The sequence below is a fragment of the Phragmites australis genome, chromosome 11 (genome assembly GCF_958298935.1).
Source record: "Phragmites australis chromosome 11, lpPhrAust1.1, whole genome shotgun sequence".
In the NCBI taxonomy this organism is placed as follows: Eukaryota; Viridiplantae; Streptophyta; class Magnoliopsida; order Poales; family Poaceae; genus Phragmites; species Phragmites australis.
In genome coordinates, this window is record NC_084931.1 from 32,677,164 (window position 1) to 32,702,544 (window position 25,381).

Here is a 25,381-nt window from a genome sequence, read left to right on the forward strand (position 1 = left end):
GCGGCCGCCGGTGCAAAGAGCGGCAATGCAGAAACTGGGAACTGGGGCCCAGTGGAGATAGGGAAGGCAAAAAAGGACAGTAAAAACAAAAACTGACATAGAACTATCGACTCCGCTGGGGATCGAACCCAGAATCTCTGGTTCCGTAGACCAGCGCCTTATCCATTGGGCCACGGAGTCATTGATGTTATAGTCGATTTAAAGATATACATTACCAATGGCGTACGATAGCCGCTTCGGTCCATATGCCCATCAGGCCACAGCCTATAGGCCATATATGACCCATATCGTGCAGTGTATCATCAGCAATTCGGTTTTCAGCAGCCTATATCTTGCGCTTGCAGTTAGCAATAGCAAATAGCACGCCACGTCTGCTGATTAGCCGAAGTGCCGATCTCATGATCTGATCTGGTGTCTTCTCATCTCCTCGACTCCTCGTTTCATCGTCTGGACGTCTGCCGCCGCAGCCCGCAGGCAGCAAGCCGCTGACGGTTGACGGGGGTGACCTGAAGGCCTGAAGTCCGAAGACTGAAGTTTCAACTCTCAGCTCCTGTAGAAACTCTTAGACACTCACAAAAGCAAGATTGTCTGCTGAAACCATGCATTTGAAACTTGAAAAACCCTCAAGAGCTAAGAAGCTATACTTCACGACGGTCCCAGATTCTCTGTGGAACCATCGGTTTCCTTTTGGTTATGAGTTCCCTACTGTTCTATAGGTTCCCCGTAACTCGTAAGAAGTTCAGGTATAAGTGGAGTACATACTACACCAGCAGCTCCAGCAGTTACTGCCATTGGTGCAGTCACTGAGCTTAACCCTGATGAGCACATCACTGGAATGCTGACAGCCCTGGAGATGGAGTATGCTGCGGCCAGCGTTGGCGTTGCCTGCCAATTTTACACAATTTAGTAATTCGGGTACAATAAAGGACCACCTTGGTACTGCATGTTCTCTCTTTTTTTCCTAGATTCACCGTACCTTTTCAATCAATCCAAGCACTCCAGGCTTTATCGGACTAGAACATTTTCCACCCTCAGTTTGGATGATATCAGCGCCTTCCTCTTTGAGTAGCTCCGCAAGTCTCATCTGCAATTAAGCATCAAAATCTGCCAGATAAAAGCATGTGTCAATTATTGTCGTTTCAGAAAACTTGTACCTAGAAGTGGTGATAATCATAAGAGATAATATACCTGATCTGGCAGGCTCAGTGTGTGAGGAACAGTTACTGACAAGGTGATACCTGGAAGCATCTTCCTAGTCTCCCTTGCCAGCTTTAGTATCTGAAATTGATTATACATACGTTTCTCTTCCAGATCCAATTTTTTTGGATTTTATTGCAGTGAACAGATGCACAATTAGCAAATTAGCAATTTCGAATAAAAAAGGTTAGTGATCACCTGCTCAGAAGTGAACTCAATGCCCATCTCGTAGAAAGAATCATAATTCCCAATCTCAACCTACATGAAAAAGGTTTCATTAAGGACAACAGTTACCAAAATAAATCCCGCTGTTTTGAATTGTGTTGTATAGTCCTCATCCGAAGTTTAAAGCCTGACCATTTTAGCACCAGCTTGTACTGCAGAATGAAACGCTGAAGGATATACAGATCAGACACAGATCTGCAATATGCAATTCCCAAAATGCACTTAGCATAGCGAATTCCATGGTTGGTTGAAGCCGCAAAGGAAATTACAATTGACAAGTTCCAATTACTCTAAGAATGATTAGCTCACTGGAAGGGTAGTAAGAACCAGAGCAAGTTTTACTAAGCCCTGGTCACATGCTATATCAACATGGGTGGCACCTCCCTGAAGACATTAAAAAGAATAAGGCAAGTTTTTAATGATGATTAATAGTATAACAAGAGCATCAAAGTAATAGCATAAATGACACTATCGCTATATTTAGAGAAGTGGAGCGTATGTTTATTGATCTAACGCGAACGGGCAGGTAGCCCAATGGCAAGCCGCATGGGAGCGGCAGCGCCTGCCGGGGTTCGCACCCCGGTGTCGCACGCCTCGTTAAAATGGCCTCCAACAAAGGCCTTGGGTAAAGGGAGTCCAGCAATTAAAAAAAATGTTTATTGATCTAAAGTGAGATGAGGCACGGGTTGCCCAACTCAGGCAATGTTTGGTTAAACCAAAAAAAAAAAAGAATAAAGAGGCACTTTTACTGAACTCCATCCAAATTTTGCACATTCAAAAAAATTAGAAAAACAGTTAACTTAAAAAAAATCCAACCAAGTCAATGGATAGTGAAAATTATGAGATGACACTGTAGGTTGCTTCCTGGTTTTTGTAGATGTTGACTGCATTTGAAGGGGGTAGTTTGATGATGCAGCTAACTTGCATCGATAACGATAACGACTTCTCCAAAAGAAGATTCAGAATTAAGGTGCTAGGTCAAGGATAATGAGCACTTGTTCAGAATCTTCTGAGCAGATAACACAACGCATCCTGGGCAATGGACATGCGCTGCCGTCTGATTCTACACTTCTGCGTTGACAAAATCATCAGCGGCACAATCTTATATTATTCACAGCTCCAGAGTACACCAGTAGACAACGCAACCTTATTACGTTGTGTGAAAGATTTTGATACCATTTTGTCTTCCCAAGAAACCAGGCAAACGTTCTCGCTCTTTTTTCTTACACTAATTACTCTCAAAGAAGACTTAAAATCTAACACATTTACCCATCTGCAAGAATGAAAAATGAACAAAAATCTGAACGACGAATGCACAGCACACACCTTATCTGCAGCTGTGACAACAGATGCAACACTGCTCCTGTCGAAATTCTGAAGCCCAGAAATGATCTGCGGTTCAAGAGCCAATGGCTATCAGCGTTCAGCAAGGATAGCCCATCCAAACATAACAGTTCTATGACGTTACGCTCCTATTGTCCACCCTGAACACAACTTCACATCTACACATTCTAATCCACATGAAGTAGCATAGTAAAAAAATTACTGGATCTTACAGGAGATGGACTAGGTGAAGGAGTTACAGAAAGAGAGACCTTGAGAGCCCTGTTCTCGCGGAAGTCCTTGAGGACGGCGTCCTTGGTGGCGGCCTCAGCAGCCGAGGCGCGCACGGCGAACAGAGCTCGTGGCGCTCGCCGCGAGGCTGACCGGCTCGCCACTGGCCGGCACTTGGCCGCAGTGAAGGACGGAGCCTGGAGAAGCGCTAGTGAACCCGGTGCCGCCATTCTTGCGAAAGAGATAAGATGGCACTACACAGAAAAGGCCGTGCGATATGTTAAAAATCTAACATGATTGAGCGAGAAAGGCCCTCGGTGCAAATATCTGTCCGACACGTTAAAAATCTAACATGATTGAGCGAGAAAGGCCCTCGGTGTCTACAGCCATTGCAAACTAGTCCTCAGGAGTAAGATTATCACATTGGTTCCAGACTTCCAGTATGTCCAGTGGCTGATCGCCAAGGTTTCAGTTGAGGTGGTTGCTGTGGTGACATTTCCACACGTTGGCTATCCGTTGAAGAAAATGATGCCATGTACTCATGTGTAGTTGTGTGCCAATCATGCTGTCATGTACTCTTTTCGACCAGTATTTTCTGGGATAAAACGGTAGAGCCCAGTCTGGATAGTGGCTGCTAATCATTCAGAGTATCACAATTACCACATGGAAGCTGAAGTTATATCACCAGCCAACTGACGACTAGTGCCTGTTATGGCAGCCATGTCTTGTTACTGATGGTCATGGTCACAGTTCGAAGAAAATGTTACAACAAGTAGCAGCAAAATGACATTCACAAATAAGCAATTCAAGATTGATACATGCTGGCATACTCTATGCAGTGTTTCCCTTAAACCCATAGCCCCAAATTTTATTCAGGAAAAATACAGAAGTTTTCAAATCCAGTGTGGTAATTTCGACGAACATCTGCCAACTGCCATGCCTTACTTGCGAATGCCGTTCAGGCGCTCAATGACGGTGATCAGTCCCTGCAAGCACATGTCGCCGTCCCCGTTCGCCACCATCGCCGAGAACATCTGCCGGTACAGCGCCGCTCCGGGAAGCACGTTCGCCTTCTCCCCGCCGTCCCCGACCTCCAGCGCAATGCCGAGGTCTTTGATGATGTACCGCACGCTGCCCCCGGACGCGAACTCGCGGCGCAGCACGCGGTCGCCGAAGATGTCCATAACGCGCGAGCCTGCCGCGCCCTTGGACACCGCGTCGAGGAACAGCGGCGCGTCGAGCCCCGCGGCGCTGGCGAAGGCCACGGACTCGCCGAGGCCCACCACCGCACCGGCCACCGCGATCTGGTTGGCGATCTTGCTGCTCTGTCCGCTGCCGGGTGGGCCCATGTGGGTCGGCCTGCCGAGGTGCGCGAAGAGCGGGGCGAGCCAGGCGACCACGGTCTCGTCGCCGCCGGCGAAGATGGCGAGCGTGCCGTCGCGGGCGCCGACGTCGCCGCCGGAGACTGGCGCGTCGATGGCGTGGCAGCCTGCCGCGCGCGCGGCCGCGGCGATCTCGCTCGCGAGGGAAGGGGAGGAGGTCGTGCAGTCCACCAGCACGCCGCCGCGGCGGAGGCCAGCGAGGGCGCCGGTGGCGGAGTCCAGGATGACCTCGCGGACGTCACCAGGGTTTCCGACCATAGTGAACACCACATCGGATGCAGCAGCCACGGTCGCAGGCGAGTCCGCGAGGGTCGCGCCGGCGGCGACAAGGCACTCCGCCTTGGCCGGCTTGCGAGCGTACGCGGTGACCGCGAACCCAGCTGCGAGGAGGTGCTTGGCCATGGCTCCGCCCATGACACCGATGCCGATCCACCCCAACCGCGTGGCCCCCGGCCGCACCGGCGTCGGGAAACCAAACGCCGCCGCTTCCCCCTTCCACCCCTCCTCCATGACCCCTTACATAGCCACTCTCAAATTCCCAATTATCCAAGGGACAACACAATATATATACACATATATATACACATGTGTATATATATATATTAACTAGTATGTACTCCTGGGTGTATGTACTCCCACCTCTCATATACCATTTTTACACATAAGTTATATTTTTTTATCACTTTAAATATACTTCATTAGTAATTATAAGATACTACAATACAAATCCCACGAAAATTTTTATGAAATTTCATAATTTTTATCTTAATTTGCATATATACTTCTTTTATGTATAAAAAAGAGTATATAGCAAAAATAAAAGGCTAACATTGATTTTTTTTCCATACAACTCATATTGGAGTATCTTAGAATTAGTATTAGAGTATACTAAAAATGATAAAAGAGTATAAAGTGTTTGTTTAGATGGTATATTGCATGTGGGAGTACATACTCCTAGGAGTATAGAATAGGTGTCCTATATATATATATATATATATTAAAAAAACAAGAACTCGTTGGCTTCCAAAACGCAGTCTCGTGCATCACAGCATCCAAAGACTCGCAAATTAATATAATTAACTCCAAACAAAGATTGCAAATTTCCATCTTTTTTTTGAAAGCCACAATTTACATCTTTGTACCGAAAGGTAGAAAATTTACAGCAACATCATCAATAGAAGAACCGAAGAAGCAAGAAAAAGATGGCATTTGTTACACCCCCAATAGTGGCGATTGGCGAAGGGCGAAGGAATAGCTCAGAGGTGGCAACCGCAGCAGAGGAAGAAGCAAGAGAGCGCGAGGCCGAGCACCACGGCCTCCACAACGTACATGATGCGGAACGCGACCGCGTCGAGCACCGCTGACGCCGAGCCGCTCCGCAGGCTAAGGGCGGAGAACCCCGGGAGCCGCTTCCACCGCAGCGACCGCGACAGCGACGACGCCAGCCTCGACGCGCCTCCCCTGCCCACAGCGCCGCCGAGCCTCCACCGCCGGCTCCGGGTCAGGTACTCCAGCGGGATGAGCCGTCGCAGCCACCCGCGCGGCCGCGCCGGCCCCGCTGCCGCCTCGATCGCCGCCTCGGCCTCCGGGGACATGGGCGCCGTCTCCGAACCCTCCCTCGCCGCCGCCACTGCGTCCGTCTCGATGGCCATTGGTGGCTTTGCCCTTGCCTTCGCGGGGTTTGGTTTGGCTGGTAAAGATTGGATTTTGGTTGGGAAACTGGGGAAATAGACGTGGTAGGCGGCGCGCTACGGCTGCGGGGAGCGGAGGATTGGAAGACCGGCAATATATGGGAGCCGGCGGGGGAGGTTTTTGTTGCACCTTGCCCCATGAGTTTCGATTTTATGGCGATATGCTCCTTGGCTTTGCTTTGTGTACGAGGCAACAGCAATGCAACGACTAGTAGTGTTACAGTTTCTTGCAAATTGTTTTATTTTCAAACTACTATGACTTCTACTTTTTCTTTGGCCAAAAGTTTGACGCGGTCTGGATTACAGGAGATGATCACGGGGCTATTGAATTGCAGCTTAAAGATTGTGCGATCAGGCTCTTCGAAGACCGGCCTGCAGGGTGTGAAGAGCTAGCGGTTAGCAGAGTAGCACCAGGCCACCAGCTTCAAGGAGGTTGCACCGGACGCCGTGCGCACGGCTGGAGACGCGCTGGCTGATGACACAACGAGGCGTGCAGGCAGCGATTAGGCTTGTCCAGCCCGGGCTCTTTTACGATGCCGGTTGCAACTTTGTTCATGCGATGCCGATGGCAACTTTGTTTATCTCACGGTTCAGACGGGTCGGGTCCCCATCTGCTTCGCTTTCACGAGACCAGTCGCGCTCACAGCTCACGAGGCACGAGCAGTAGCCACGCGACGCAGCAAGTAGGAGAACCGCGCGAGGCAGTTGAGACCTGCGAGACACCGGCCGTGGCTCGTTTTACGCCTCCGATCGAGCGGTTTGGTCAAGGGTGCATGCTAGCTAGTAGCCGTGTAGCCATGGAGCGCACGGACGTTCGACGAGAGCGGTTGCTCGCTTGCTCTTTACAAGGCGCAACGGCGGCGTGACACCACGATTCGGAGACAAGTGGCGTAGCCAGAATTTCGTCGTTGGGGACACCCATTCAACTAGGGCGGTATAACGAGCCAGCTTGATTTGTTATGGCTCGACTCGTTTGGCTTATTTAGATAACGAGTTAGCTTACTCGACTCGTTTGGCTTATTTAGATAACAAGCAAAAATGTCAGTTTGGCTCGGCTCATTTGTCTCGTGAGCTAGCTCGTTTAGTTGGTGGAGGACTATCGATGATGTGAACAGAGGTCCGTAATGATATCGAGAAGCTGAGGTGGATGGGGATCTGGGTGACCGACGACACGGATATTGTGGACAAAGGACTGCTGTGGACAAAGGATGTTGTAACTGATTCACCGTTCATTGAGTCATCGACAGCTAGTGACTCGGTGCCCTAGACCTCATAGCCCTTGAGCGCATGCCTTAAGCGTTCGAGCTCTCATCCCTCGAGCATCGGTGGCAGCTACGGGAGAACAATGAAATGCTACGTTATAGTTTCTAGGAGTGAGAATATGTATTTGATTATGCAAATAGGCTACAGGGCTGCAGAATGTTGTATGAACTGCCTTTTGACTCGTTTTGCTTGCGAGCTGCTTGCAAGCTGATTTTTTATATAAATGGGCTAAAACTTTGATTTGACTTGTTAGATTTGAAACAAATCGATTCGAGTCAAGCTGAATCAGACAAGAGCTAAATTAGTGTGCGAGTTTTAAGCTTTTCATTCATCCCTACATTCGACACATCAAGAGCCATAGTAGTCCTCGGCCTATACCTTTTGCTCAGCCCCTCTGCGATGCAGCTCGCCCGGCCAGTGGAATTAGGTTGGGGATCAACAGAGCATATTCAGTTCAGTTGAGTGCCAGCTACCACTACTCGTGTTTGAGTACAGCGGCTGTGCTGTTCCAGAAGTTTCTGCTTTTAATATGCTCCCGGGTTTGACCGTTGGATCGAGGACCAGTGATGTGCGTGACCTAGGACCTAAAGTCACCATTTCCACGGCCCATCTGGCGCGTTTTAAGGTACTGGACACTGTTGCAGGCTTGCAGTTAAGTGCTGACTGCATCGAACTTGAGTTCAGTTTCCTCCAGATGTTGATACAGCTTAATTCCGAGGACAGTGTCAAACATATGTAGTCTAAAACTCAGAATTGCTCGGTCTCTATCCAAACGGATCAGGACTTGTTCAAGGTTCCAGTTAACTTACACTGAATGTGTTAGTGTAAGTCGTTGTGAAAGAAATATACTATTGTAGAGTTTCAAGGTTCCAGTTAACTTACACTAATGGGCAGATCAAGAACCAGCTGCGCGCCCCGCGTGGAGCGTTGCCTGCCCGGGTTTGTAGAGCAGGACTAATGGCTTATTTGGTAGAATTCTTTACTATTTAAATTCTTTACAGTAAGTGATTTTTTAAGGAAATGATTTGGTGGTTAATAATGATTATCTATTGATTCTCTAAAATAAAATATATAAAAGAATTGATTCTATGCGGAAAGTGAATCAGATAAAGCTGTTTTTCAGCTCCCTAGCTTCTAGTTTATTTTAGAGAATCACTTGTATGGATTTCACTCAGGGAAAGCTGTTTGGCAGAGTTCTCTCTAATTCCAGCCAAAAAACTACTCTGAGAGCTTTGCTAAACGGACCATAAGCATATGTATAACCGTGTGGGTGTGTGTTTGCGCTTCTTGTGCCCGCTCCCAGGCTACCGGCCTCGGTGGCACCGGTGGACCTCTCTCCTAACCCATCTGGTGAAAAAAAAAATCAAGAACCAGCTGCACCATTCATCCTACGATCATCAGAGTAATGAGTAACCTGATGCCCTAGCCGTTAACAGTTACCATCTACACGTACCTCCGCACTTGTCCTGCTGCAGATGTAAGCTGAATTTATATTCTAGTTTTTATTTGAGAAGAGACAAGCAGCAGGCATTGATAATTGGAGAACCACGACACTTTCAGGCGCGCCAATGCGAGGATCCCGCATGCATGCATGCATGAATGGGAGCACTTGGCCTAACAAAGCAGCAGGCATGCTGCTTCCAATTATCAAGCTCAAGAACAAATTTTCTTTCTGAATGCAACACTGCTGGCAATTTGTTCCAGTGGAAGCCTGACATGTGGTAGTGTGTTGTGCCACAACTGGTTGGACCCAAGAGGCCCGATTCCTGGTTAGGTGTGACCAGCTACCTATCTAGCTCACGAAAGCGATGTTAGCGCGCCAAAAACGAGCTGCGAAAATCACTTTCGAGCTGTGGAATATATACCCCTTGGAAAACCACATCGGTTTTCCAATACCAGCGATGGTCGCGATCACATCTCCTTTCGACCTTTCGCCAATGAGTTGATCTCTGCGCGTAGGATTTCCTCGCTTTTTTTCTTCCCTCTTTAGTGAAAGAATATGTCCTCTTATTTTTCCTCGTATGCAGAGTGCATGCACGCACTAGCCTGTAACTTGCACCAGTTGCACGAAAACAGGGGCGCGAGAATAATGCAAGCATGTTTGTCATCAACCAAACCAGTAAAAACTTAGCAGTGAAGCAGTTTCTGGTTTCAGAAAGGCAGCGAAGCAGTTTCTACTTCTGTGTACCTACTTCAACAGTACATAGACAGAGCCCAAAAAAAGTAGTATTCTTTCAGAATAAAGAAAAATGATTGCTCAGTGGTTGCTAAGCAGATTGCGTTTCTTTAGCTTGCGGGGGAGCAAAAGATAGAGGTTGGACAGGTGCACGCGGCCGGGACATCGATTACTCACTCGTTGTTTCCATCTCCGGGGCCTTCAACCTCAATCCAAAGTGCAGGCTGGGCTGAAATCACGCGGGGTTCACGCTTCTCTAGTAGAGGCTTCACTCTGACAGGTCTCTAGAAAATTGCCGGCTCTCCTTTTCTTTCTCTGGAGGGATGGAGAGCTAGCCAAAAATGACCGCGCCGGCGCCGCGCACGCAGCATCGGATGGTGCGAAAGAAAGTGCAGGACGGTGGAGGCTGCCTATTCTTTTTCTGCATCTTCAGAGTGATGGAGACCGGGAGTAATCTTGGCCACGCCCATCGACACGTTCGGGCAATCGACTCTCATGTCCTGTGTTGCAATACTTGCGCAGGCAACGTCTCCACTTTACGCAGAATTCAGATGAATTGAACTTTCAGTAAAAAGATTCGGATGAATTGAGGTTTCAGAAAATTTTCAGATGAATTGAGCACGCATCTGAAAAGTTGATTCCAAGGGATGTTCTGCTCAGGCTCACAATTCAAGGCAGAGGAATTGGACGCGCAGTATTTTCATCTCAGTTTGAATTAAGTATGATTCAGAATACACGACATACTATCTAATGTTACTGACAACAACTAGAAATTTTTTTACGCGAGAAAACAGAAGTACTCGAGTATAATTTGGGGTTTGTCACTTTCCTGCCCCTTCTCGTAGTAGCATTTGACAATGGCATTTGGGTATAATGATGGCAGAGTACACAAGGTCTGGTAGAGCTCGTATGATCTAATTTTTTTAAGAGTAATTCTCTGAGTAAAATGATTTAGAGTTGAAAGTGATTTTTTAAATCTCTACAAAGGAAGTGAATTAGATAAAGGTATTTTTTTCAACTCACAACATCTAGTTTATTTTAGAGAATCACTCATACAAATTCCACTCGAGAACTAAAAACTGAAAATTATTGTTTGATAGGGCTCCGCTAATTTCACTAGAGAAACTATTTTGATAGCTCTGCCAAATATGTCTATTAAACTATTAGGCCACCCCTGTACTGTTGCCTCCCAGCTTGTACGCATCAAGATAAGGAAAAGGTATTTCTACGTTTGCGATGGTTGTGTTAAGGTATAATGAATTGTTCGTATTTTTTAGATTTTTATATGTAATTAGTTGGTTCATATAGTTTAATATGGTATTAGAATCAGATATCTCAAGTTCGAGTTCTGTAGACGTAATTAAAAAAATTACAGTTGACTCATATTTCCACGTCTTAAGTCTGAGGGAGCCTTCACGTGAAAAAGAGTGTTGAAGTACAAGTGAATTGCGTAATTTTTCCCATCAGCTTAGTCTTTTGGGTGCAATTGGTTTGTGCATGTAGCTCAATATGATATTAGAATTAGATATCTCAAGTTTGAGTTCTGGTGTATGCAATTAAAAAAATATATAGATGACTCTTATTTCTACATCTAAGTGTTGAAATATAAGTGAATTATTTATCTTTGAACATTAGTTTAGGCTTTTAGTGCAACTCGTTATAGTATGTTGCTCAATAGGTTGTTTGGAGAATTAATGGTGGCTGCTTAATCAAATTTAATCCAATGCGAATGTTGCCAACCTGTGTAATGATCAGTCCAGTTCCAGTAGCAATATATTCGACGCTACCTTTAGCCTTCAACACCGAAAGGTAGGAATGCAAGGTTTATATTTTTAGTTATTAGATCGACCTATTTTTTTAAAAAGATTCACTTTAACCTAATTAAGATAAAAAAAAATAAACTAAATAATAATCATAACTACCTATTAAATATCCACTTATATTTCTGTACAAAGTGCTCTGATGACACGATACCACGGTATAATCGAATGATGCCACTGAAGTTCTCTATGCATCTGCAACAAGCAGCAGCGAAGTTCATGGACTAGTATTTTGCTTTTGGAAGCCTATTCATGGCGCTGTCATGATTTAGAGTCGCCTTTTTTTTAAGTGTTCGTGGAACCACTTTATTTATAGGGATAATTGAAAAACTCATTTGTATGACATGGGTTTTTTTTTTCATTTATTTACTTATAAATTTTTTTAGTTTAGTCTTACATATGTAAATTTAAAGTATTTTCAGATATTTTCTTGGATCTATATACCGCTTTGAGGTCTGTTTGATTTGCTGTATACGAGCCTGTATATATGAGAAACTTTTCGTTCATACATTCCTATACAGAATTCTGTTTAGTTATTTGCAAAGCGGATGCAGCTTGTATTAGTCATCCTGACTATACGATATGTCTAAATCGAGTTTCACTCGCATACAGGCTAGGCTAGACAGATGCAGTTTGTATAAGCTATAGTGTCGGCATGACCTACTTGTCAGTCTCAAATCATAGGGTCATTGCATCCATTCATACAAGCAACCAAATACCTTCACAGGTTCACTGTATCTGTCATCATCTATTCATGCAGCCAAATAAGCACTCTTCTCAAGAGCTATACTGCTCCCCTAGCCTGCTTCTACCTAGCCAAACTATACTATGCAACCCCTCTTTTATAACTAAACACACCCTTGACCTTCACACGTGTGCGCCACATGGCCTTCGTTGGCTCGTCCAGCATGGTAGATGGATGGCTTGGCTCATATACATAGGGACGGTCAAAACGACATATGAATCTCACAGCGACGACCAAAACGATATATGAATCTCATAGCGGCAGTCAAAGCGATATATGACTCTAAAGGGTATTTGAAACTATTTTAAATTTACAGGTATAAAATTGAACTAAAAGTTTTTATGAGTGGATAAATGAAAAACTCTGTAGGTTTTTACAATTTTTTTCTTATTTATTTAAGCAGGAAACATACTCCTTTTTTATGCTGAAAATACTTTTAGTAGGTCCTGAGGCCCATACAACTTCGATGAACATTTGCGCCCAGGCAAAAGGAATAAATCAGCCCAACCTATTGTTACATGCACGAAGCCCATGAGAAAAAACTTCTAAGCCTCTTTGTTTGGGCTAATATATAATGGGCTACGATGATAGTCGGGCTAAATTTCATTTGGTCCGGAACCTGTACTTATTATTTGTTTCACGGGCCTCAGGTTTGTGCTGATCAAAACGCCAATCTCTTCTTCCTGTTCTTCTTCTGAAAGTGACGTCTTCTAGTTCTTGTTCTTCTTTCAAAAGAAAAACAGTAGTAAGGCTTGCGTCGTGTAGCACACAGATCGCTGAAGTTCGTCCATTCAAAAATCCCTGGCGGAGAAATACAAAACGTCATACACTTGTGTATACACAGTTTATCCGGATCGTCCATCTCTTATCTGACACTCGTCAATCTTTTAATTCTCTTCACCGAGCTTATAATTTTTTAACTATCTTTCTATACGAATTTTAATATAAATGAGTGACTCTAATAAATCATGTGTGCACAAGGCCGGCTCTGAGAAAAAAAATCGCTTTTGAGCCCTGGCGGTGCGGTGAAAACGTGTGCAACCGAACAAGTCACACGTGTGCCGCTACGCCAGACACTTCTCTGTAGCAGTAGCCATCCCGGTAAGCGCCGTGCAGCCACGAGCAGCAAAAGACGGACTCCAAATTGGCGACCGCGCCGGACTTGTCGCCTCCAAACTCCAAAGCGGTCAGTCCAAGATCAGTCGTGCACGGAGAAAAGTAAGCGCGGCAAGCTTGATGGAGTCAAGCGCTCTGACTCCATCAGCTCACCATCTGCCCTGGTGGCTGTTTGGATTGAGCTCACGCCAGCCCCGTCGAACGTTGGCGAGCCAAATTTTTTTATGGAGATTCCTGTGCTTTCACCAAACTGTGAACGTAAGTAGGGGTATGGTCGAGTCGAGCGTTGGCACCTAAAGATACCTAAGTGGGTTGTGTTTATTGGACCGATCCGAAGTATGATACTGTAGGTACAGATCAGGCACGGCATGAGATCACAAGCAGTGCCTAGGCCGAGCGCGCGGCATAGCGTGCTGGCACGGCACTGCACGGCTGAATCGGATCGGCACAGGCATAGTCCAGCCCAGATCGGCACAGGCACAACCCAGAGGCTGGCACGAGCAAGCACAATCTGGCCTGATACGCATGGGCTTTACTATTTTCTATATATATTTTAATTTTGTAGCTATTTTTATCTATTATCTATATTTTATCTCATTTTTATTAATTTTCTATATATTTATTAATTTTGTAGCTATTTTTATATATTTTTATCTCATTTTTTATCAATTTTCATATATTTATTAATTTTGTAGTTATTTTTTATTTTTTCGGATCGGCTATACCAACGTGTCACCTATGTGCAATTGGATTGCCTGCGATGTCGTGACTGTCGTGCCCGGCAGGCTGGTCATACCACCCGATCGCAATCATGCCCGGTTTGACCTGGCACGATACGGTGATCGATGAACAGTGCTATGAACTGAGAAGAAGGCACATAGATCGACATGACACGACCAATTACAGTAGACATGTCGTTCGAACCATACCATAGCTAGACCCGTACCGATCCACGCCCATATTAAGTTGGCCCGAGTGACCTATTTAACTATCTCTGAGGAGCCCATCCAAACCAGCAGCGCGCGACTTTTTAACGGGACGAGCGCTGCTTCAATCCAAACGTGCCCTTGGTCTCCAAACCCAATCCCGTTCGCCCATACCCCTACTCGAGACCGAGGAAAGAAATCGAGAACAAAACTGTCGCCACCATGGCTGCATTTGACCCGGGCGTTTTGTCTCCATTCACCGCAGCAGAAGTCCAGGCCTTTTTTACCCGTAACTTTCCACTGGAAGTATGGCCTCTTGGAAGGGCATGCGCTCTGACTTTTGGGGGGACATGTTGTGGATTGTTTAGGGCCGCTAAGCAACACCAAGGAGCACAAATTACGCGGCCGGGCGCCAACTCAGAGGAGGAACATACATCTCTCGTCTCATCTTACTATGTGTGCTCGTGCAGTGAGTACAGCCAAAGGTCCAAAGCAAAGCGTAGCTGATATCTTAATCCTCGTGTGCGTTGTTAAACTGTCACTGCAGTGACCGATGTAGAGCAGCTCGCAAGAGTTGACCTCGGCGATCTGACCATCTGAGCTCGGATGCATGGGCAGCCGCAGCCGGACGTGAGAAGAATCTATCTAGCCAAGTGAGCCGAGAGGACACTGACTGCCGCAGCATGTGGCCATGCATCGTGAAGGGCGCACGCGTTTGTCTCTGTCCCCGTGCTGCAGACGCGTCTCTGCTGCGTCTGCTGCGGCTGTGCAGCGTGCCCACAGTACAAGGCTAGGGCGTGAGCTTGAGCTTGCTCGGTCTTTGTGCTTCAGTGATCGTCAACTCTGGAAACCGGGTTGCGAGTGTGAAAGTGGTGGCCTGCAGTAGACTTGAGGGAATGTGGTTGCACGCGTTCATGCAGCTAGGGCTCGGTACAGCGCATGCAGGAGCAGCTGCATGCAGACTGCAGAGCAGTTCATGTGGGATGTGTGCACCTTCAGGCGCCCATCGCTCTGTCCCTGTCAAATAACTTGATGCCTCGTAAGGCCGGTAAATATAAGTTCAGAAGCTGGACTTCTTTACTCAATGCTTCAGCTGTCCCAGATTAGACAAAGATGGTTAGCATCATTATGCATTTCGTTTTACGGTTGGGAATATATAGGAAAGAAGGGCTTGTGCTGTTATGCAGATCGATCATCATGTTTCTGTTCATTCAGAGTTTCAGACACATATGAGGACCGTAAGTACACGAACTGTATACACAGAAACATCACTCTTCTCGCCCAGTAAAAAGAAAGAAATAGTAACAAATTGCATTCTTTTTCTCCAGCCTTTTTGAGCTAAGCAAGGCTAACCATTTGGAGGACCCCCAGCATTGTAGTGTGAACCTACAAGGATGGGGCTCATGCAAGAAGATTCCCTGCGAGGCTGCAGCCACAGAGAAAGAGGGAAATAAATACTAGAGGAAACATAATGATATGACAAGAAGCAGGTCAAAAGGGCCAAGCATAAACATAATTATTTGAGAATAAAACCATTCACCCGCCACATATAGAAACCCTGCCTGGTTCAGAGTCTCTGCTTTAACAATCCTTCACGGGCAGATCACATGACGCTGAAAAGTTTTCAAGGTTGATTGGCTGGTGTCATGGCACTGGCCCAACAGGGAATAAGAACAATAAACAAGGAGAGAGTGGATCTCCACAGAAACGCCCTTTGCAACAGGGGTCATCTCATCTGTTGACTTTGCCACCAAACTTCAGCATGCCATGCCCACAAGATGTACTCTATATGTGCCCTTAAATTTTATATCTGTTCTGCAGACCAATCACATAATCATTCATCCAAGAAGTGTTTCCCTAGTAACAACTAGTTTTTACTGAATGTTCAGACAAACTAAAGTTCTGAAAGTCTGAACGTTAGGGTGAATAAAAGGACATAGCGACACAGGTCTATGATCTACCTGTGTTTTGTCAAAATAAATATATAGATGCTGAGACAAACCTGTGACCAATTTTACCCGGTCAGTAATTGTTAGCTTCCGTTAAAAAGTAGAATACTGGTTAGCTGCCTCAGCCATAGAACCATTGTGGTTTTCTTCTGGAAAAGCATAAATGCACGCCGGATATAACATGTTCTACGATCCGCATGAACATACCAAGCAGATGGATAATTTCTTCAGCCAAAAACTGAGGCTTTTCAGTACTGTAGGATCTGTATGGCCCTGGCATTTCCAACTCACATCACTTTCACCATACAGAGCGTGAGTTTTCAGATTACAAAAGTAGGATGAGTTTTTCAGATTGGAAAAGCGAACCTTTCTACGTCTTGTCTCTCAGTGGGGTGAGAAAGATAATACTGAAATGCGAGATCTTCCTACCCATTATCCAGCAACTAGCACTTGAGAGCTGCAGCCTTTTTCCTGCGCATACCTTTCTTATGGCCACCAGTAACCTTCCCAGCTTTTCGACTCAGTCAAGTTGATGGTTTCATTCGTTCCGAGAGGCGATTTGACCGAGCTTGTCAACAGCTGAAATCTTTGGCATTTCTAGCTTTTGACGAGATCATGAACGTGCTGTACTGCCGTTAAAGTGGGTTATATACGGTAATTATACTGCTGCTGCCTTTACTTCTAGTAGGACTTGGTGCCCGTTTGAACATGGAAAAGATGTCGGTTGCTGATTTCATGTAATAGCTCTCTATTATCATCTTCTTTTCAACCGGTTTTCAGTCACTGTGTATCGCTTTCTATCCTTCTACTTAATTCAAAGATACAGAACTCTCCTGTATATTTGAGAAAAAAAAACATGAAAAAGATGCCAGCTTTTTTATTCTCCATGAGGAACTATATGCGCCTGAGTATCTCATGTGTTCGGCAGGACAGGCAAATGAGACGTTGTTTTCATCACAGGGACTTTTCAAAGATGCTTATTACGAACAAGAATTAGCTTGGAAAATCTGTCTGAAGAGAAATTCAGGAAAAAAACAGGATGCTGAATGAACCATGTGCCAGAAAGGTTCGAGGTTATTTCTGTACAAAAGAAATGAATAAGTAAAACCAAATCTTCCGAAGATGCCTGAATCATGAAGGCTTCAAGGCTGAGAGCATGCAGTTAGCAACCATCCGGATGCTAAGGTATTTTTTTGAAAAATGCTGACTATATATTGATACGAAATGCTTAGCCTTTCTTGGACGGATTAATAAATATAAAAGGCGCACCATTTGAAGACAGTGACATGATGGTCACTTGTCCAAGTTGAACATGTTGAAACGCAGTCCAAGAGCTGAACTTGACTTGGTGAGGTTACTCCAATTTTAACCGGATCAAGTCAAGCCTGTGAAATAAATATACTGCGTGTCCATGATTTCCTCCTGCAAGATCATTATTTTTTAACTGTTGACACCATACAGGGATATTTGATCTGGTGCTTGCACTGGAATCTTTACTGCTTTTTCGGATGATCTAGCTAGCGGCCGGTGTGTTTGGCAGCCTAGTGATCCATATGATGTAGCTAGGCATAATCGCAGTCTTGCAGAGAACTGGATACATATACTATATCTTGCTTGCAAGTACATCTTGATCCATCTTTCTGCAGGTGAGAAACCATCAAGCAGAAACGTACGTTCCTAAAAAAATCAAGCAGAAAGAGAGATCTTTTTCAGGGAAAAAAGGAGAAAAGAGGTTGATCAAGTGATACTTGCTGTCCTTTGACTTTGACATGCTACTCATTCCGATGGAGCCTAAATTATGTTAGTATGTTACTAATGTAAATGCAGCTCGGATATCCGGTGGCAGTTGCGGTTTGGCAGTTTTTTTTAAAAAAAAGGGTCTTTTTGACCCAGCCTTCTTTGAAGGCTTTTTTGGGTGCCGAGGTTCAAGCCCCGCCGACCGGCTCCTTCTATAGAGCCTTTACCAGTTCCCATGCGGTTTGGCAGTTTGATCAGTACTACACATCAATCGCCAGAACGATGGCGCCGGCGATGGCGGCACGTCGGCCGGCGGAGATCGACGATGTGAGCGGCGAGAGAGACGGTGGTGGACTGAAGTCGAAAAGCGGAGCTGGATGCCTCCCCCGTTCAAAGGCGAGAGTTTCAGTCACCTGTCTGTCGAGCTTTTTCATTATGGAATTAGCGGCCAAAACACGTACTAATGCGTATCGCCATCGAGTACTTCTTGGTCGATCTGGTCAACATTCTCACGCCCCAATAGTCACGATGCTTCTTTGCCATCTTTCAATCTAGAACAAAGCACGAGAAACTACTCTAAGCACATAGTAAACCACAGTTCGTTTACTATCCAACATTCATAGATAGTTTAACCTGTGATTTTTGAACGTTCTACACATATATACTGCTATCTCTAGCTATACAATCTGCCTAGAGAAATCTACCACACATCCTTAGAGAAAGGTACATCCTTCCCTAAGCTCGTGAGTTAAAAACTTGATTGGTGGGCATTGAGCGTAAGAGAATAAACATAGATGCATGAAAATGAACGCCAGTGCTAGTAGATAGGATGCCAAGACCGAAGGGATAAAATAATTTGACTTCATACAGGACGATGATGCTTGTTGTCGTAGTGTTTCGGATTAGGCGAGGACAGCGTCTTTGCTTGGATTAATCAAAGTGATGGACCAGAGTATTTTACTACATAATCGTGTACGAACCCATAGGGACTTTCGCGCAAGTCAAACCTTTGGCAGATCAGTTGCATGAGCCCCGCAAGTCACCGTGTCCTGCAGGGGATTAACAATGGCAGAAATGGTTTTTTTTAGGGCGATGGCAAAGATGTCTGGATACGTAGTAGATTAGTAGTAGGCTGTTGTCTTCCTAGTTGGCTAGTTGCATCAGCTTGTAAGTAAAATTTATTGGGACCAAAAGTGTCTTTCCTGTGGATTGCAGTTGTCCTTAACCTTGCATCTGCAGATTTGCAATTTGACTTTTGTTTGGCCGCTTCCTACCAATCCTATAAATTTAATTGACAACAATGCCAAAGTCTTTAAGCAACAGCCAAATTATAAACACTGCCTAATTTTTTAAAAAAGAAATAAACAGTGCAAAGATTCCTACCCCATTGTTGTACTGGTAGAAGCAATATATCTCCCTCCCTCCGTCGGAACTAAGGCTACCTTGTGCTGAAGTCTGAACTCTGAATTTTGTTGCATCATAGTAACACAGAAGAATGAAGTTTGTTGTGGCGTGCCAACACTGTCTTGACTGATCAAGCACTCCCATTGGACCAAACGTTGATCGGCTTCAACATCCAACTGTTTAAGGCCCTGTTTTTTTATTAGAGATTATGGATTATAGCTTTTACAATATTTAACTCAAACAAATAGACCTCTTCTCCCTACAGAATGTAACCAGTTTGCAGCAAATTGTGGATTCACAAAGACCAATATGACCATTAGCCTTTTGAAGAAATTACCCACCGTTACCACTCACCTAACCCAAAATAGCATAGGGCTTTACAATATATCTTCCTCCCTCTGTAGGAACTAAGGCTACCTTGTGCTGCTGAACTCTGAATTTCGTTGCATCCTGGTAACACAGAAGAATGAGGTTTGTTGTGAAGGGAACTATGAAGGGAACTGCGAAGTGAAGTCATTGAAATGTTAAAGTGAATGAGAATTTCTTTGTGAAGGAAACTAGACTTACAAAGAGAAGCTGTTGAAGATAGTCCTACAACTATTAACATATAAAAGCAACAATTCACTCATTCAGAATCTAGGTTGCCAAATAACCTCTAACTTTTACAATCCAGATTATACCAATTCAACTTTTCACATTTCACAATTTACAAACTGTTTTTTATAATCTTTAACATAAACAAATAGGACTTTTATACGTAGATGATCCAACTATTGGAGTTATATATAGCAAGTTCCTGCAATCTTCAAACGTCAATAATTGCTGGTTGTCGAGTGATATGCTATTCTAAGCACGAACAACGCTATAGCTGCATCACAAAAATTGGTTTAGTCGATGCAACTCAACGCGATTACGAATAATTAAACGATATTTAAACGATGTCATGCTGATCATCCGTGACAGAGTGATCTTGCTTAACTGAAGGCGCGCGTCGAATCATAATGTGAACTCCAATACATTCAACATAACTATAATACTAACCAATAAGCCGTGAGACGTCATGGAGTTTCTGCAGCATGAAGAAACCTGTAAGCCATCTAAACTGCTACGACCGCGACCGATCCGAGCATACAGATTTTCCAGGCGCACATAGCTACCCGGGTCGTCGAAATCTGAAGGAAAATGCTGCGTGAGCAGTCCAACACCACGCCACGCATCGAGCGGCTCAGTCTCAGTGAGAGCAGAACGGAACCCGGTCGGCCGGCCGCGCGATCGATCGTGCCAAATCTAACATTTTTAGGTAGCGCAGAAGAAAGCAGCAGAAAAGTCGCGCAAAAACAGCCAGCTCTCGCCTCAAATCAAGAGAAACGCACACGAGACCAGAGCTGGCACTCTGAACTCTGAACGCCCCAGGTCGCGTTGCTTTCTCCGGTGTGCCGATCGTCTGATCGACCGCCGCCGCTTGCCCGACGCAGTCCGCGGTCGGCCCCGCCGCAGTCCGCGGTCGGCCCCGCCGCGACCAACCTCGTGGCCTGTCCCGAACACGGGCTCACCGCCCGCAGCGTCGCTCGCTTTCAGAGCTCAGAACCTCAGACTAGGTATCTCTCGCCGCTGTTGGTCGCCTCGCACCGTCTTGGTTGAAAGGCTCGTAGCGATGGCATGGTCCACTTGCCAGCGGCCGGTTTGCGCGTTTTGCCACCTCGGCAGGGCTCCCACTCCTAGTTTCATTATAGGGCTGGTATTTGCAGTTTAATGTAAAATAGTTTAAAATTTTATTTTTAGTTTAGAATGAAAATAATATGATTTATATAAACATACTCGCTCTTGATCCATGAATTTCTATTATAAGAATATTTGGAGCCGGAGCTCTTCAGTTTTTATTGGGCACGCTGCTATGCAACACCGCCGGATTTGAACTCTCGGATCGGCATCGGACGGTGGGCGGTTAGGGTAGGCACCTGCAACGTCATACGTGCATCAACCAAGGGGCACTCCTGGTCGGGGACCAGAGGCTTGATCAAAGAAGTGGGACAGGTCAAATCTCCACGGACACGTGTCGGTGAAGGATGTGTTTGAACGTTTAACCTACGTGACCGGCTACACCTGATGCCTATGCTGACTCACCAGATGCCGTATATGCCCTTGGACCACTGCTAACCAACTACTCCGTTCCTTCATTGTTGGTAATGACTTTTTAGAAACAGACAAACCTTTTCGGAAACAAAGAGATCCACAATTGGCAACCAGTAAACAAAAAGGGACAGATAATTCTTACGGTGAAATGAAAATTTTCACACGTAAATGTGCACGTAAGGCTTATCACGATCGTCGATTTGCATCGTGATTCATATTGAAGAGGTAATTGAAAAAACCATGAGGTATGTAAGAGAAATAGTGGATGTATCTCATGTAGAAAAATGAAGGGATGAGATTATGCATGTGTGCACATATGGACACGGAGATGTATTTCCCAATTCTTACTGGATTCTGGAATGAACAGGATCAAAAAAAATTTTGTCGAAATTCATTCGCGACAAATCCTATGTTCCAAATGAAGCCTAGAAAGTGCACGAAATTTGATCCGCCAATGACAGAACATTTGACGTGTTCCTTCTGTTACATTTGATAAGAAAAACGGTGAAGTCTAACAGTATAAAAGAATTGGCAGCGACTAGTGCATGCACTGGAGAATTGCTGAAGTCTGATGTTACTAGAACTTAAAGAAAGTTAAGTGATTGACAAAGCAAATCAAATCAATTCATTAACTTTAAGGCAAGCCCACGATTAACTACTCGTTCCAAACCAAGCCCTTATTAGCCCGCCCTCCCATGATCACACTCTCTACCTTAGCTCAGCTCCCTTGCTTACACCTCTCTCTCTCTCTCTCTCTCTCTCTCTCTCTCTGCACCATACTGCTAGGAGCTCGCTAGAACAATCTATATGTGAAGAGAGCACACGCCAAGCTAGGCTGCAACCTTGGAGGCTTGATCTAAGGCAGCGTGCACCTCCTGCCGATTCATCCATGTCGGGCGCGAGGTATGACCACGGCGGCGGCCACCAGCACCACCTCTCCGGCGACTTCCAGTTCCACGACGAGCTGGCGTCGCTGTTCGCGCAGCGGCTCGACGCGGCGACGCCGATGCAGCAGCCGTGGTTGTTCACGGACTACCTGCAGGCGAGTGCGTCGACGCCGCTGGACTACGACGCGTTCGCCGGGGAGTTCGACATGCCGGCCGTGGAGGAGGTGAAGAGGGAGCTGGTCGTGGACACTGGCGCTGCTTCCGGCGGCGGGATGCCCGGCAGCGGGGGTGGCACATCGACGGCGCCGCTGACGCCGAACAGCATGTCGATGTCATCGACGTCGAGCGAGGCCTGTGGCACCTGCGCCGGAGCGGGCGAGGAGTCGGCGGCCGGGAAGTGCAAGAAGGAGGAGGGGGAGATGGAGGAGAGCAAAGATGGATCGGCTGCGGCCAAGGGGGATGGGGAAGGAGAGGACAAGAGCAAGAAAGGGTGAGTTGATCTGATCAGATTTCGATCATTTCTTCAGAAAATTTGTTTCTTCTTGATCTTGGAGTTAGATCAGCTATAGCCTTATAGGTGTTTGATTTGCCAAGTCTTTGATGCTTCATCTCTGAAAAAGTTTAGCGAGTTTGTTGATCATTAGAACATGAATCAAGATCCGGAGCAGGTTTATCGATCTGTACTAGCAGATTTCTCTGTGTCTTGCTTGCTCATTACATTAGTGAATATATATTTCTTCCACATAACTAGTATTGTTCCTTTTCGTTTCCATCTTTGGTTTGGCCATGATGTGAACTCTTCTAGGGTTTCTCATCAGCATGCTGCATGCCTAAGAAAAGAAAATCCAAAAAATAAGAAGAACTTGATCGTCTTTAGGGTTTTTAAAAAGTTGTTCGATGTTTGTTCCTCACACCTTTTTGCTTCGATAGGTTTGCTTTGCTTCCTTGTCTAGAAATCTACCTCCAATTTGCCTGCACCTACTGCCTGGAGTTTTCTTGATTAGTAACCACTCCCCGGATGGATGTAAGATCAGCAGACGACTTTTGATCTATCAATTAATAAGTAGCTAGCTCAATTGATCCTTAAATTTCATCGAAAATTACTTTACAACTTCCTTTTTTGTTGAGAACCTGTGACCATGATGGATCTCCAAATCCAGCAAGAAAAAAGAACAGGTTGTACGGTGTGAACCTAAAGCCATGTATGTGTGCCGGACCGTACATACGTACCTACGCGTTTACAGCCATGCATGTTTGAATGGACTAACTAATCGTCTTTGTAGTTTGTACTAGTATGAACGCAGTATCTAGCACACCAAAACTTTCAGATCTTGCTGGTTGCTACTAGCTACCGCCATGTGAGACCGATCATTTCCCACTTCCTGCATGGATTGATCAAGTTGGCATGTGTGATCTGCGCAGGGCGGCCAAGGGCAAGGGCAAGGGCGAGAAGCGGCCGCGACAGCCGCGGTTCGCGTTCATGACAAAGAGCGAGGTCGACCACCTCGAGGACGGCTACCGGTGGCGCAAGTACGGCCAGAAAGCCGTCAAGAACAGCCCATTTCCAAGGTACGTATATTTATGTAGTATTTCTTAATTTGCTTAATCAGGTAGTCCCATTTCACCATGTACGTCACGCATCAACGAATTAGGGTTCTCACGAGGATCGTGGTGATTGATGCAATGCAATCACAACAATACAGGAGCTACTACCGGTGCACGACGCAGAAGTGCCAGGTGAAGAAGCGGGTGGAGCGGTCGTACCAGGACGCGGCGGTCGTGGTCACCACGTACGAGGGCAAGCACACGCACCCCATCCCGGTCACGCTGCGCGGGAGCACGCACCTCCTCGCCGCGCACCACGCGAACCTCCACCACACGCACTTCCGGATGCCGCCGCCGCCGCCTCAGCCAATTCGCGGCCCTGGCTTCGCCTTCCAGCCCGGCGCCACTGCCTTCGACTCGATCGGCCTCCTGCAGCCGCAGCAGGGCCACCGTCACGCCATGCAGAAGCTGGTGAGTGGCGCGGGCGTCGCCACCGGAGTGCACGCGTACCAGGTGAACGCCGCCGTGTCGAGCCATGCGCTGCCTGACCAGCATGGCCTGTCTGCCATTGTCGGTACGGCTGTTACTGCCACTGCTACGGTGGCTACTACTAGTGCTCCACTCCGGATGCAGCACTTCATGGCGCAGGACTATGCTGGACTCCTGCAGGACATGCTGCCATCCTTCGTTCACAACAACGACGTCGACAACAACCGCCACCCTTGATGATTGAGATATTGTTTTTTTGAAACGATCGATGGATGATGATGATGATGATTGAGAGCTAGCTAGCCTGATAGAGATTAATTTGGCTCTTGTTAACTTTATGGTTTCTGCGTCATTCAGCGATGATATGAACTTAGCTAGCTAGTAGTAGCATCAGTAGTACGTTAGTACTAGAAGTTTGTTGTACATGCACCTAATTCTGATGAGCTCAAGCAGCATTATTGCACTATGGGCATGCATGCAGTACTGTACTGATGAGCTGTGTGGTAATTTTATGATTCCATTTGCTTGACTTCAAATATCAAGTACAAATTTTAAGATATTTGATTACTCAGGGTACAAATTAAAGAAGAGTGCTACTTCTTGCAAGCTGTCGTGCTCATTATTGTCTTGATGATAAGATCATGTGCTACATGCGGCAAACGAACTTAACTTGCATGACGGAGCATGCATGTTATTGTGGTTGGTCTTTAATTTTACAAGAGTCTGCTCTTGCGGAAGCACATCGCACAAGCGCTGAAACTTCAGGCTAGCTCGTATTAGTACTTCCGGCCTGATCTAATCTGTACAGCTATCTATGAACCTCTCTCTATCTATGTGGTATGGTTGTTAAAAGCTTGATCTACTGCTGGCATGCATGATTTGAATGCTATGTCGATATCATGCCATAGACTACACACACGGGCACCTGACTGAATTTCTGAAACAAAGTTGCTCTATCTCTTTGACTATACGAAGTCAGTACACCGTATATGTGACATGAAATATAGGTAATTGAACCAGCCAATATATTAGACATGACATGGCCTCTCTCTCTCTCTCTCTCTCTCTCTCTCTCTCTCTCTCTCTCTCTCTCTCTCTCTCTCTCGTGTAGGGCAATCTCTGCGATCCGTATTTCAGAAAAC

At 45.9% G+C, this 25,381-nt stretch overlaps 2 protein-coding genes, 1 non-coding gene and 1 pseudogene across 4 annotated transcripts; 1 reads left to right on the plus strand and 3 right to left on the minus strand.

The window, feature by feature from the left end:
* Positions 1 to 107: 107 nt before the first annotated feature.
* Positions 108 to 180, minus strand: TRNAR-ACG (transfer RNA arginine (anticodon ACG)). The gene has a single exon. It is a non-coding gene; the product is annotated as a tRNA-Arg (tRNA).
* On the minus strand, positions 139 to 4,902 carry LOC133885131 (uncharacterized; annotated as a pseudogene).
* A 513-nt stretch (positions 4,903 to 5,415) lies between these two features.
* On the minus strand, positions 5,416 to 6,482 carry LOC133885042 (uncharacterized). The gene has a single exon (XM_062324673.1). The coding sequence runs from the start codon at positions 6,008 to 6,010 to the stop codon at positions 5,615 to 5,617; it is 396 nt and encodes a 131-aa protein (XP_062180657.1). The 5' UTR covers positions 6,011 to 6,482; the 3' UTR covers positions 5,416 to 5,614.
* Positions 6,483 to 21,971: 15,489 nt separating this feature from the next.
* LOC133883951 (probable WRKY transcription factor 48) lies at positions 21,972 to 24,806 on the plus strand. 2 transcript variants are annotated; one of them, XM_062323358.1, is made up of 3 exons: positions 21,972 to 22,695; positions 23,628 to 23,774; positions 23,858 to 24,806. In XM_062323358.1, exons 1-3 carry the CDS (start codon positions 22,208 to 22,210, stop codon positions 24,474 to 24,476), a joined length of 1,254 nt encoding a protein of 417 aa, XP_062179342.1. In that variant the 5' UTR covers positions 21,972 to 22,207; the 3' UTR covers positions 24,477 to 24,806. The 2 variants fall into 2 exon arrangements, with proteins under 2 accessions (XP_062179342.1, XP_062179343.1); XM_062323359.1 differs by having other exon boundaries at positions 21,978 to 22,695; positions 23,909 to 24,806.
* Positions 24,807 to 25,381: the final 575 nt, after the last annotated feature.

Coding starts and splice junctions, on each gene's coding strand:
- LOC133885042 (XM_062324673.1), bottom strand. CDS start 6,010: ATGGCCATCGAGACGGACGCAGTGGCGGCGGCGAGGGAGGGTTCGGAG.
- LOC133883951 (XM_062323358.1), top strand. CDS start 22,208: ATGTCGGGCGCGAGGTATGACCACGGCGGCGGCCACCAGCACCACCTC. Junction 22,696..23,627: donor GAGGACAAGAGCAAGAAAGG/GTGAGTTGATCT, acceptor TGATCTGCGCAG/GGCGGCCAAGGGCAAGGGCA. Junction 23,775..23,857: donor AAGAACAGCCCATTTCCAAG/GTACGTATATTT, acceptor TCAACGAATTAG/GGTTCTCACGAGGATCGTGG.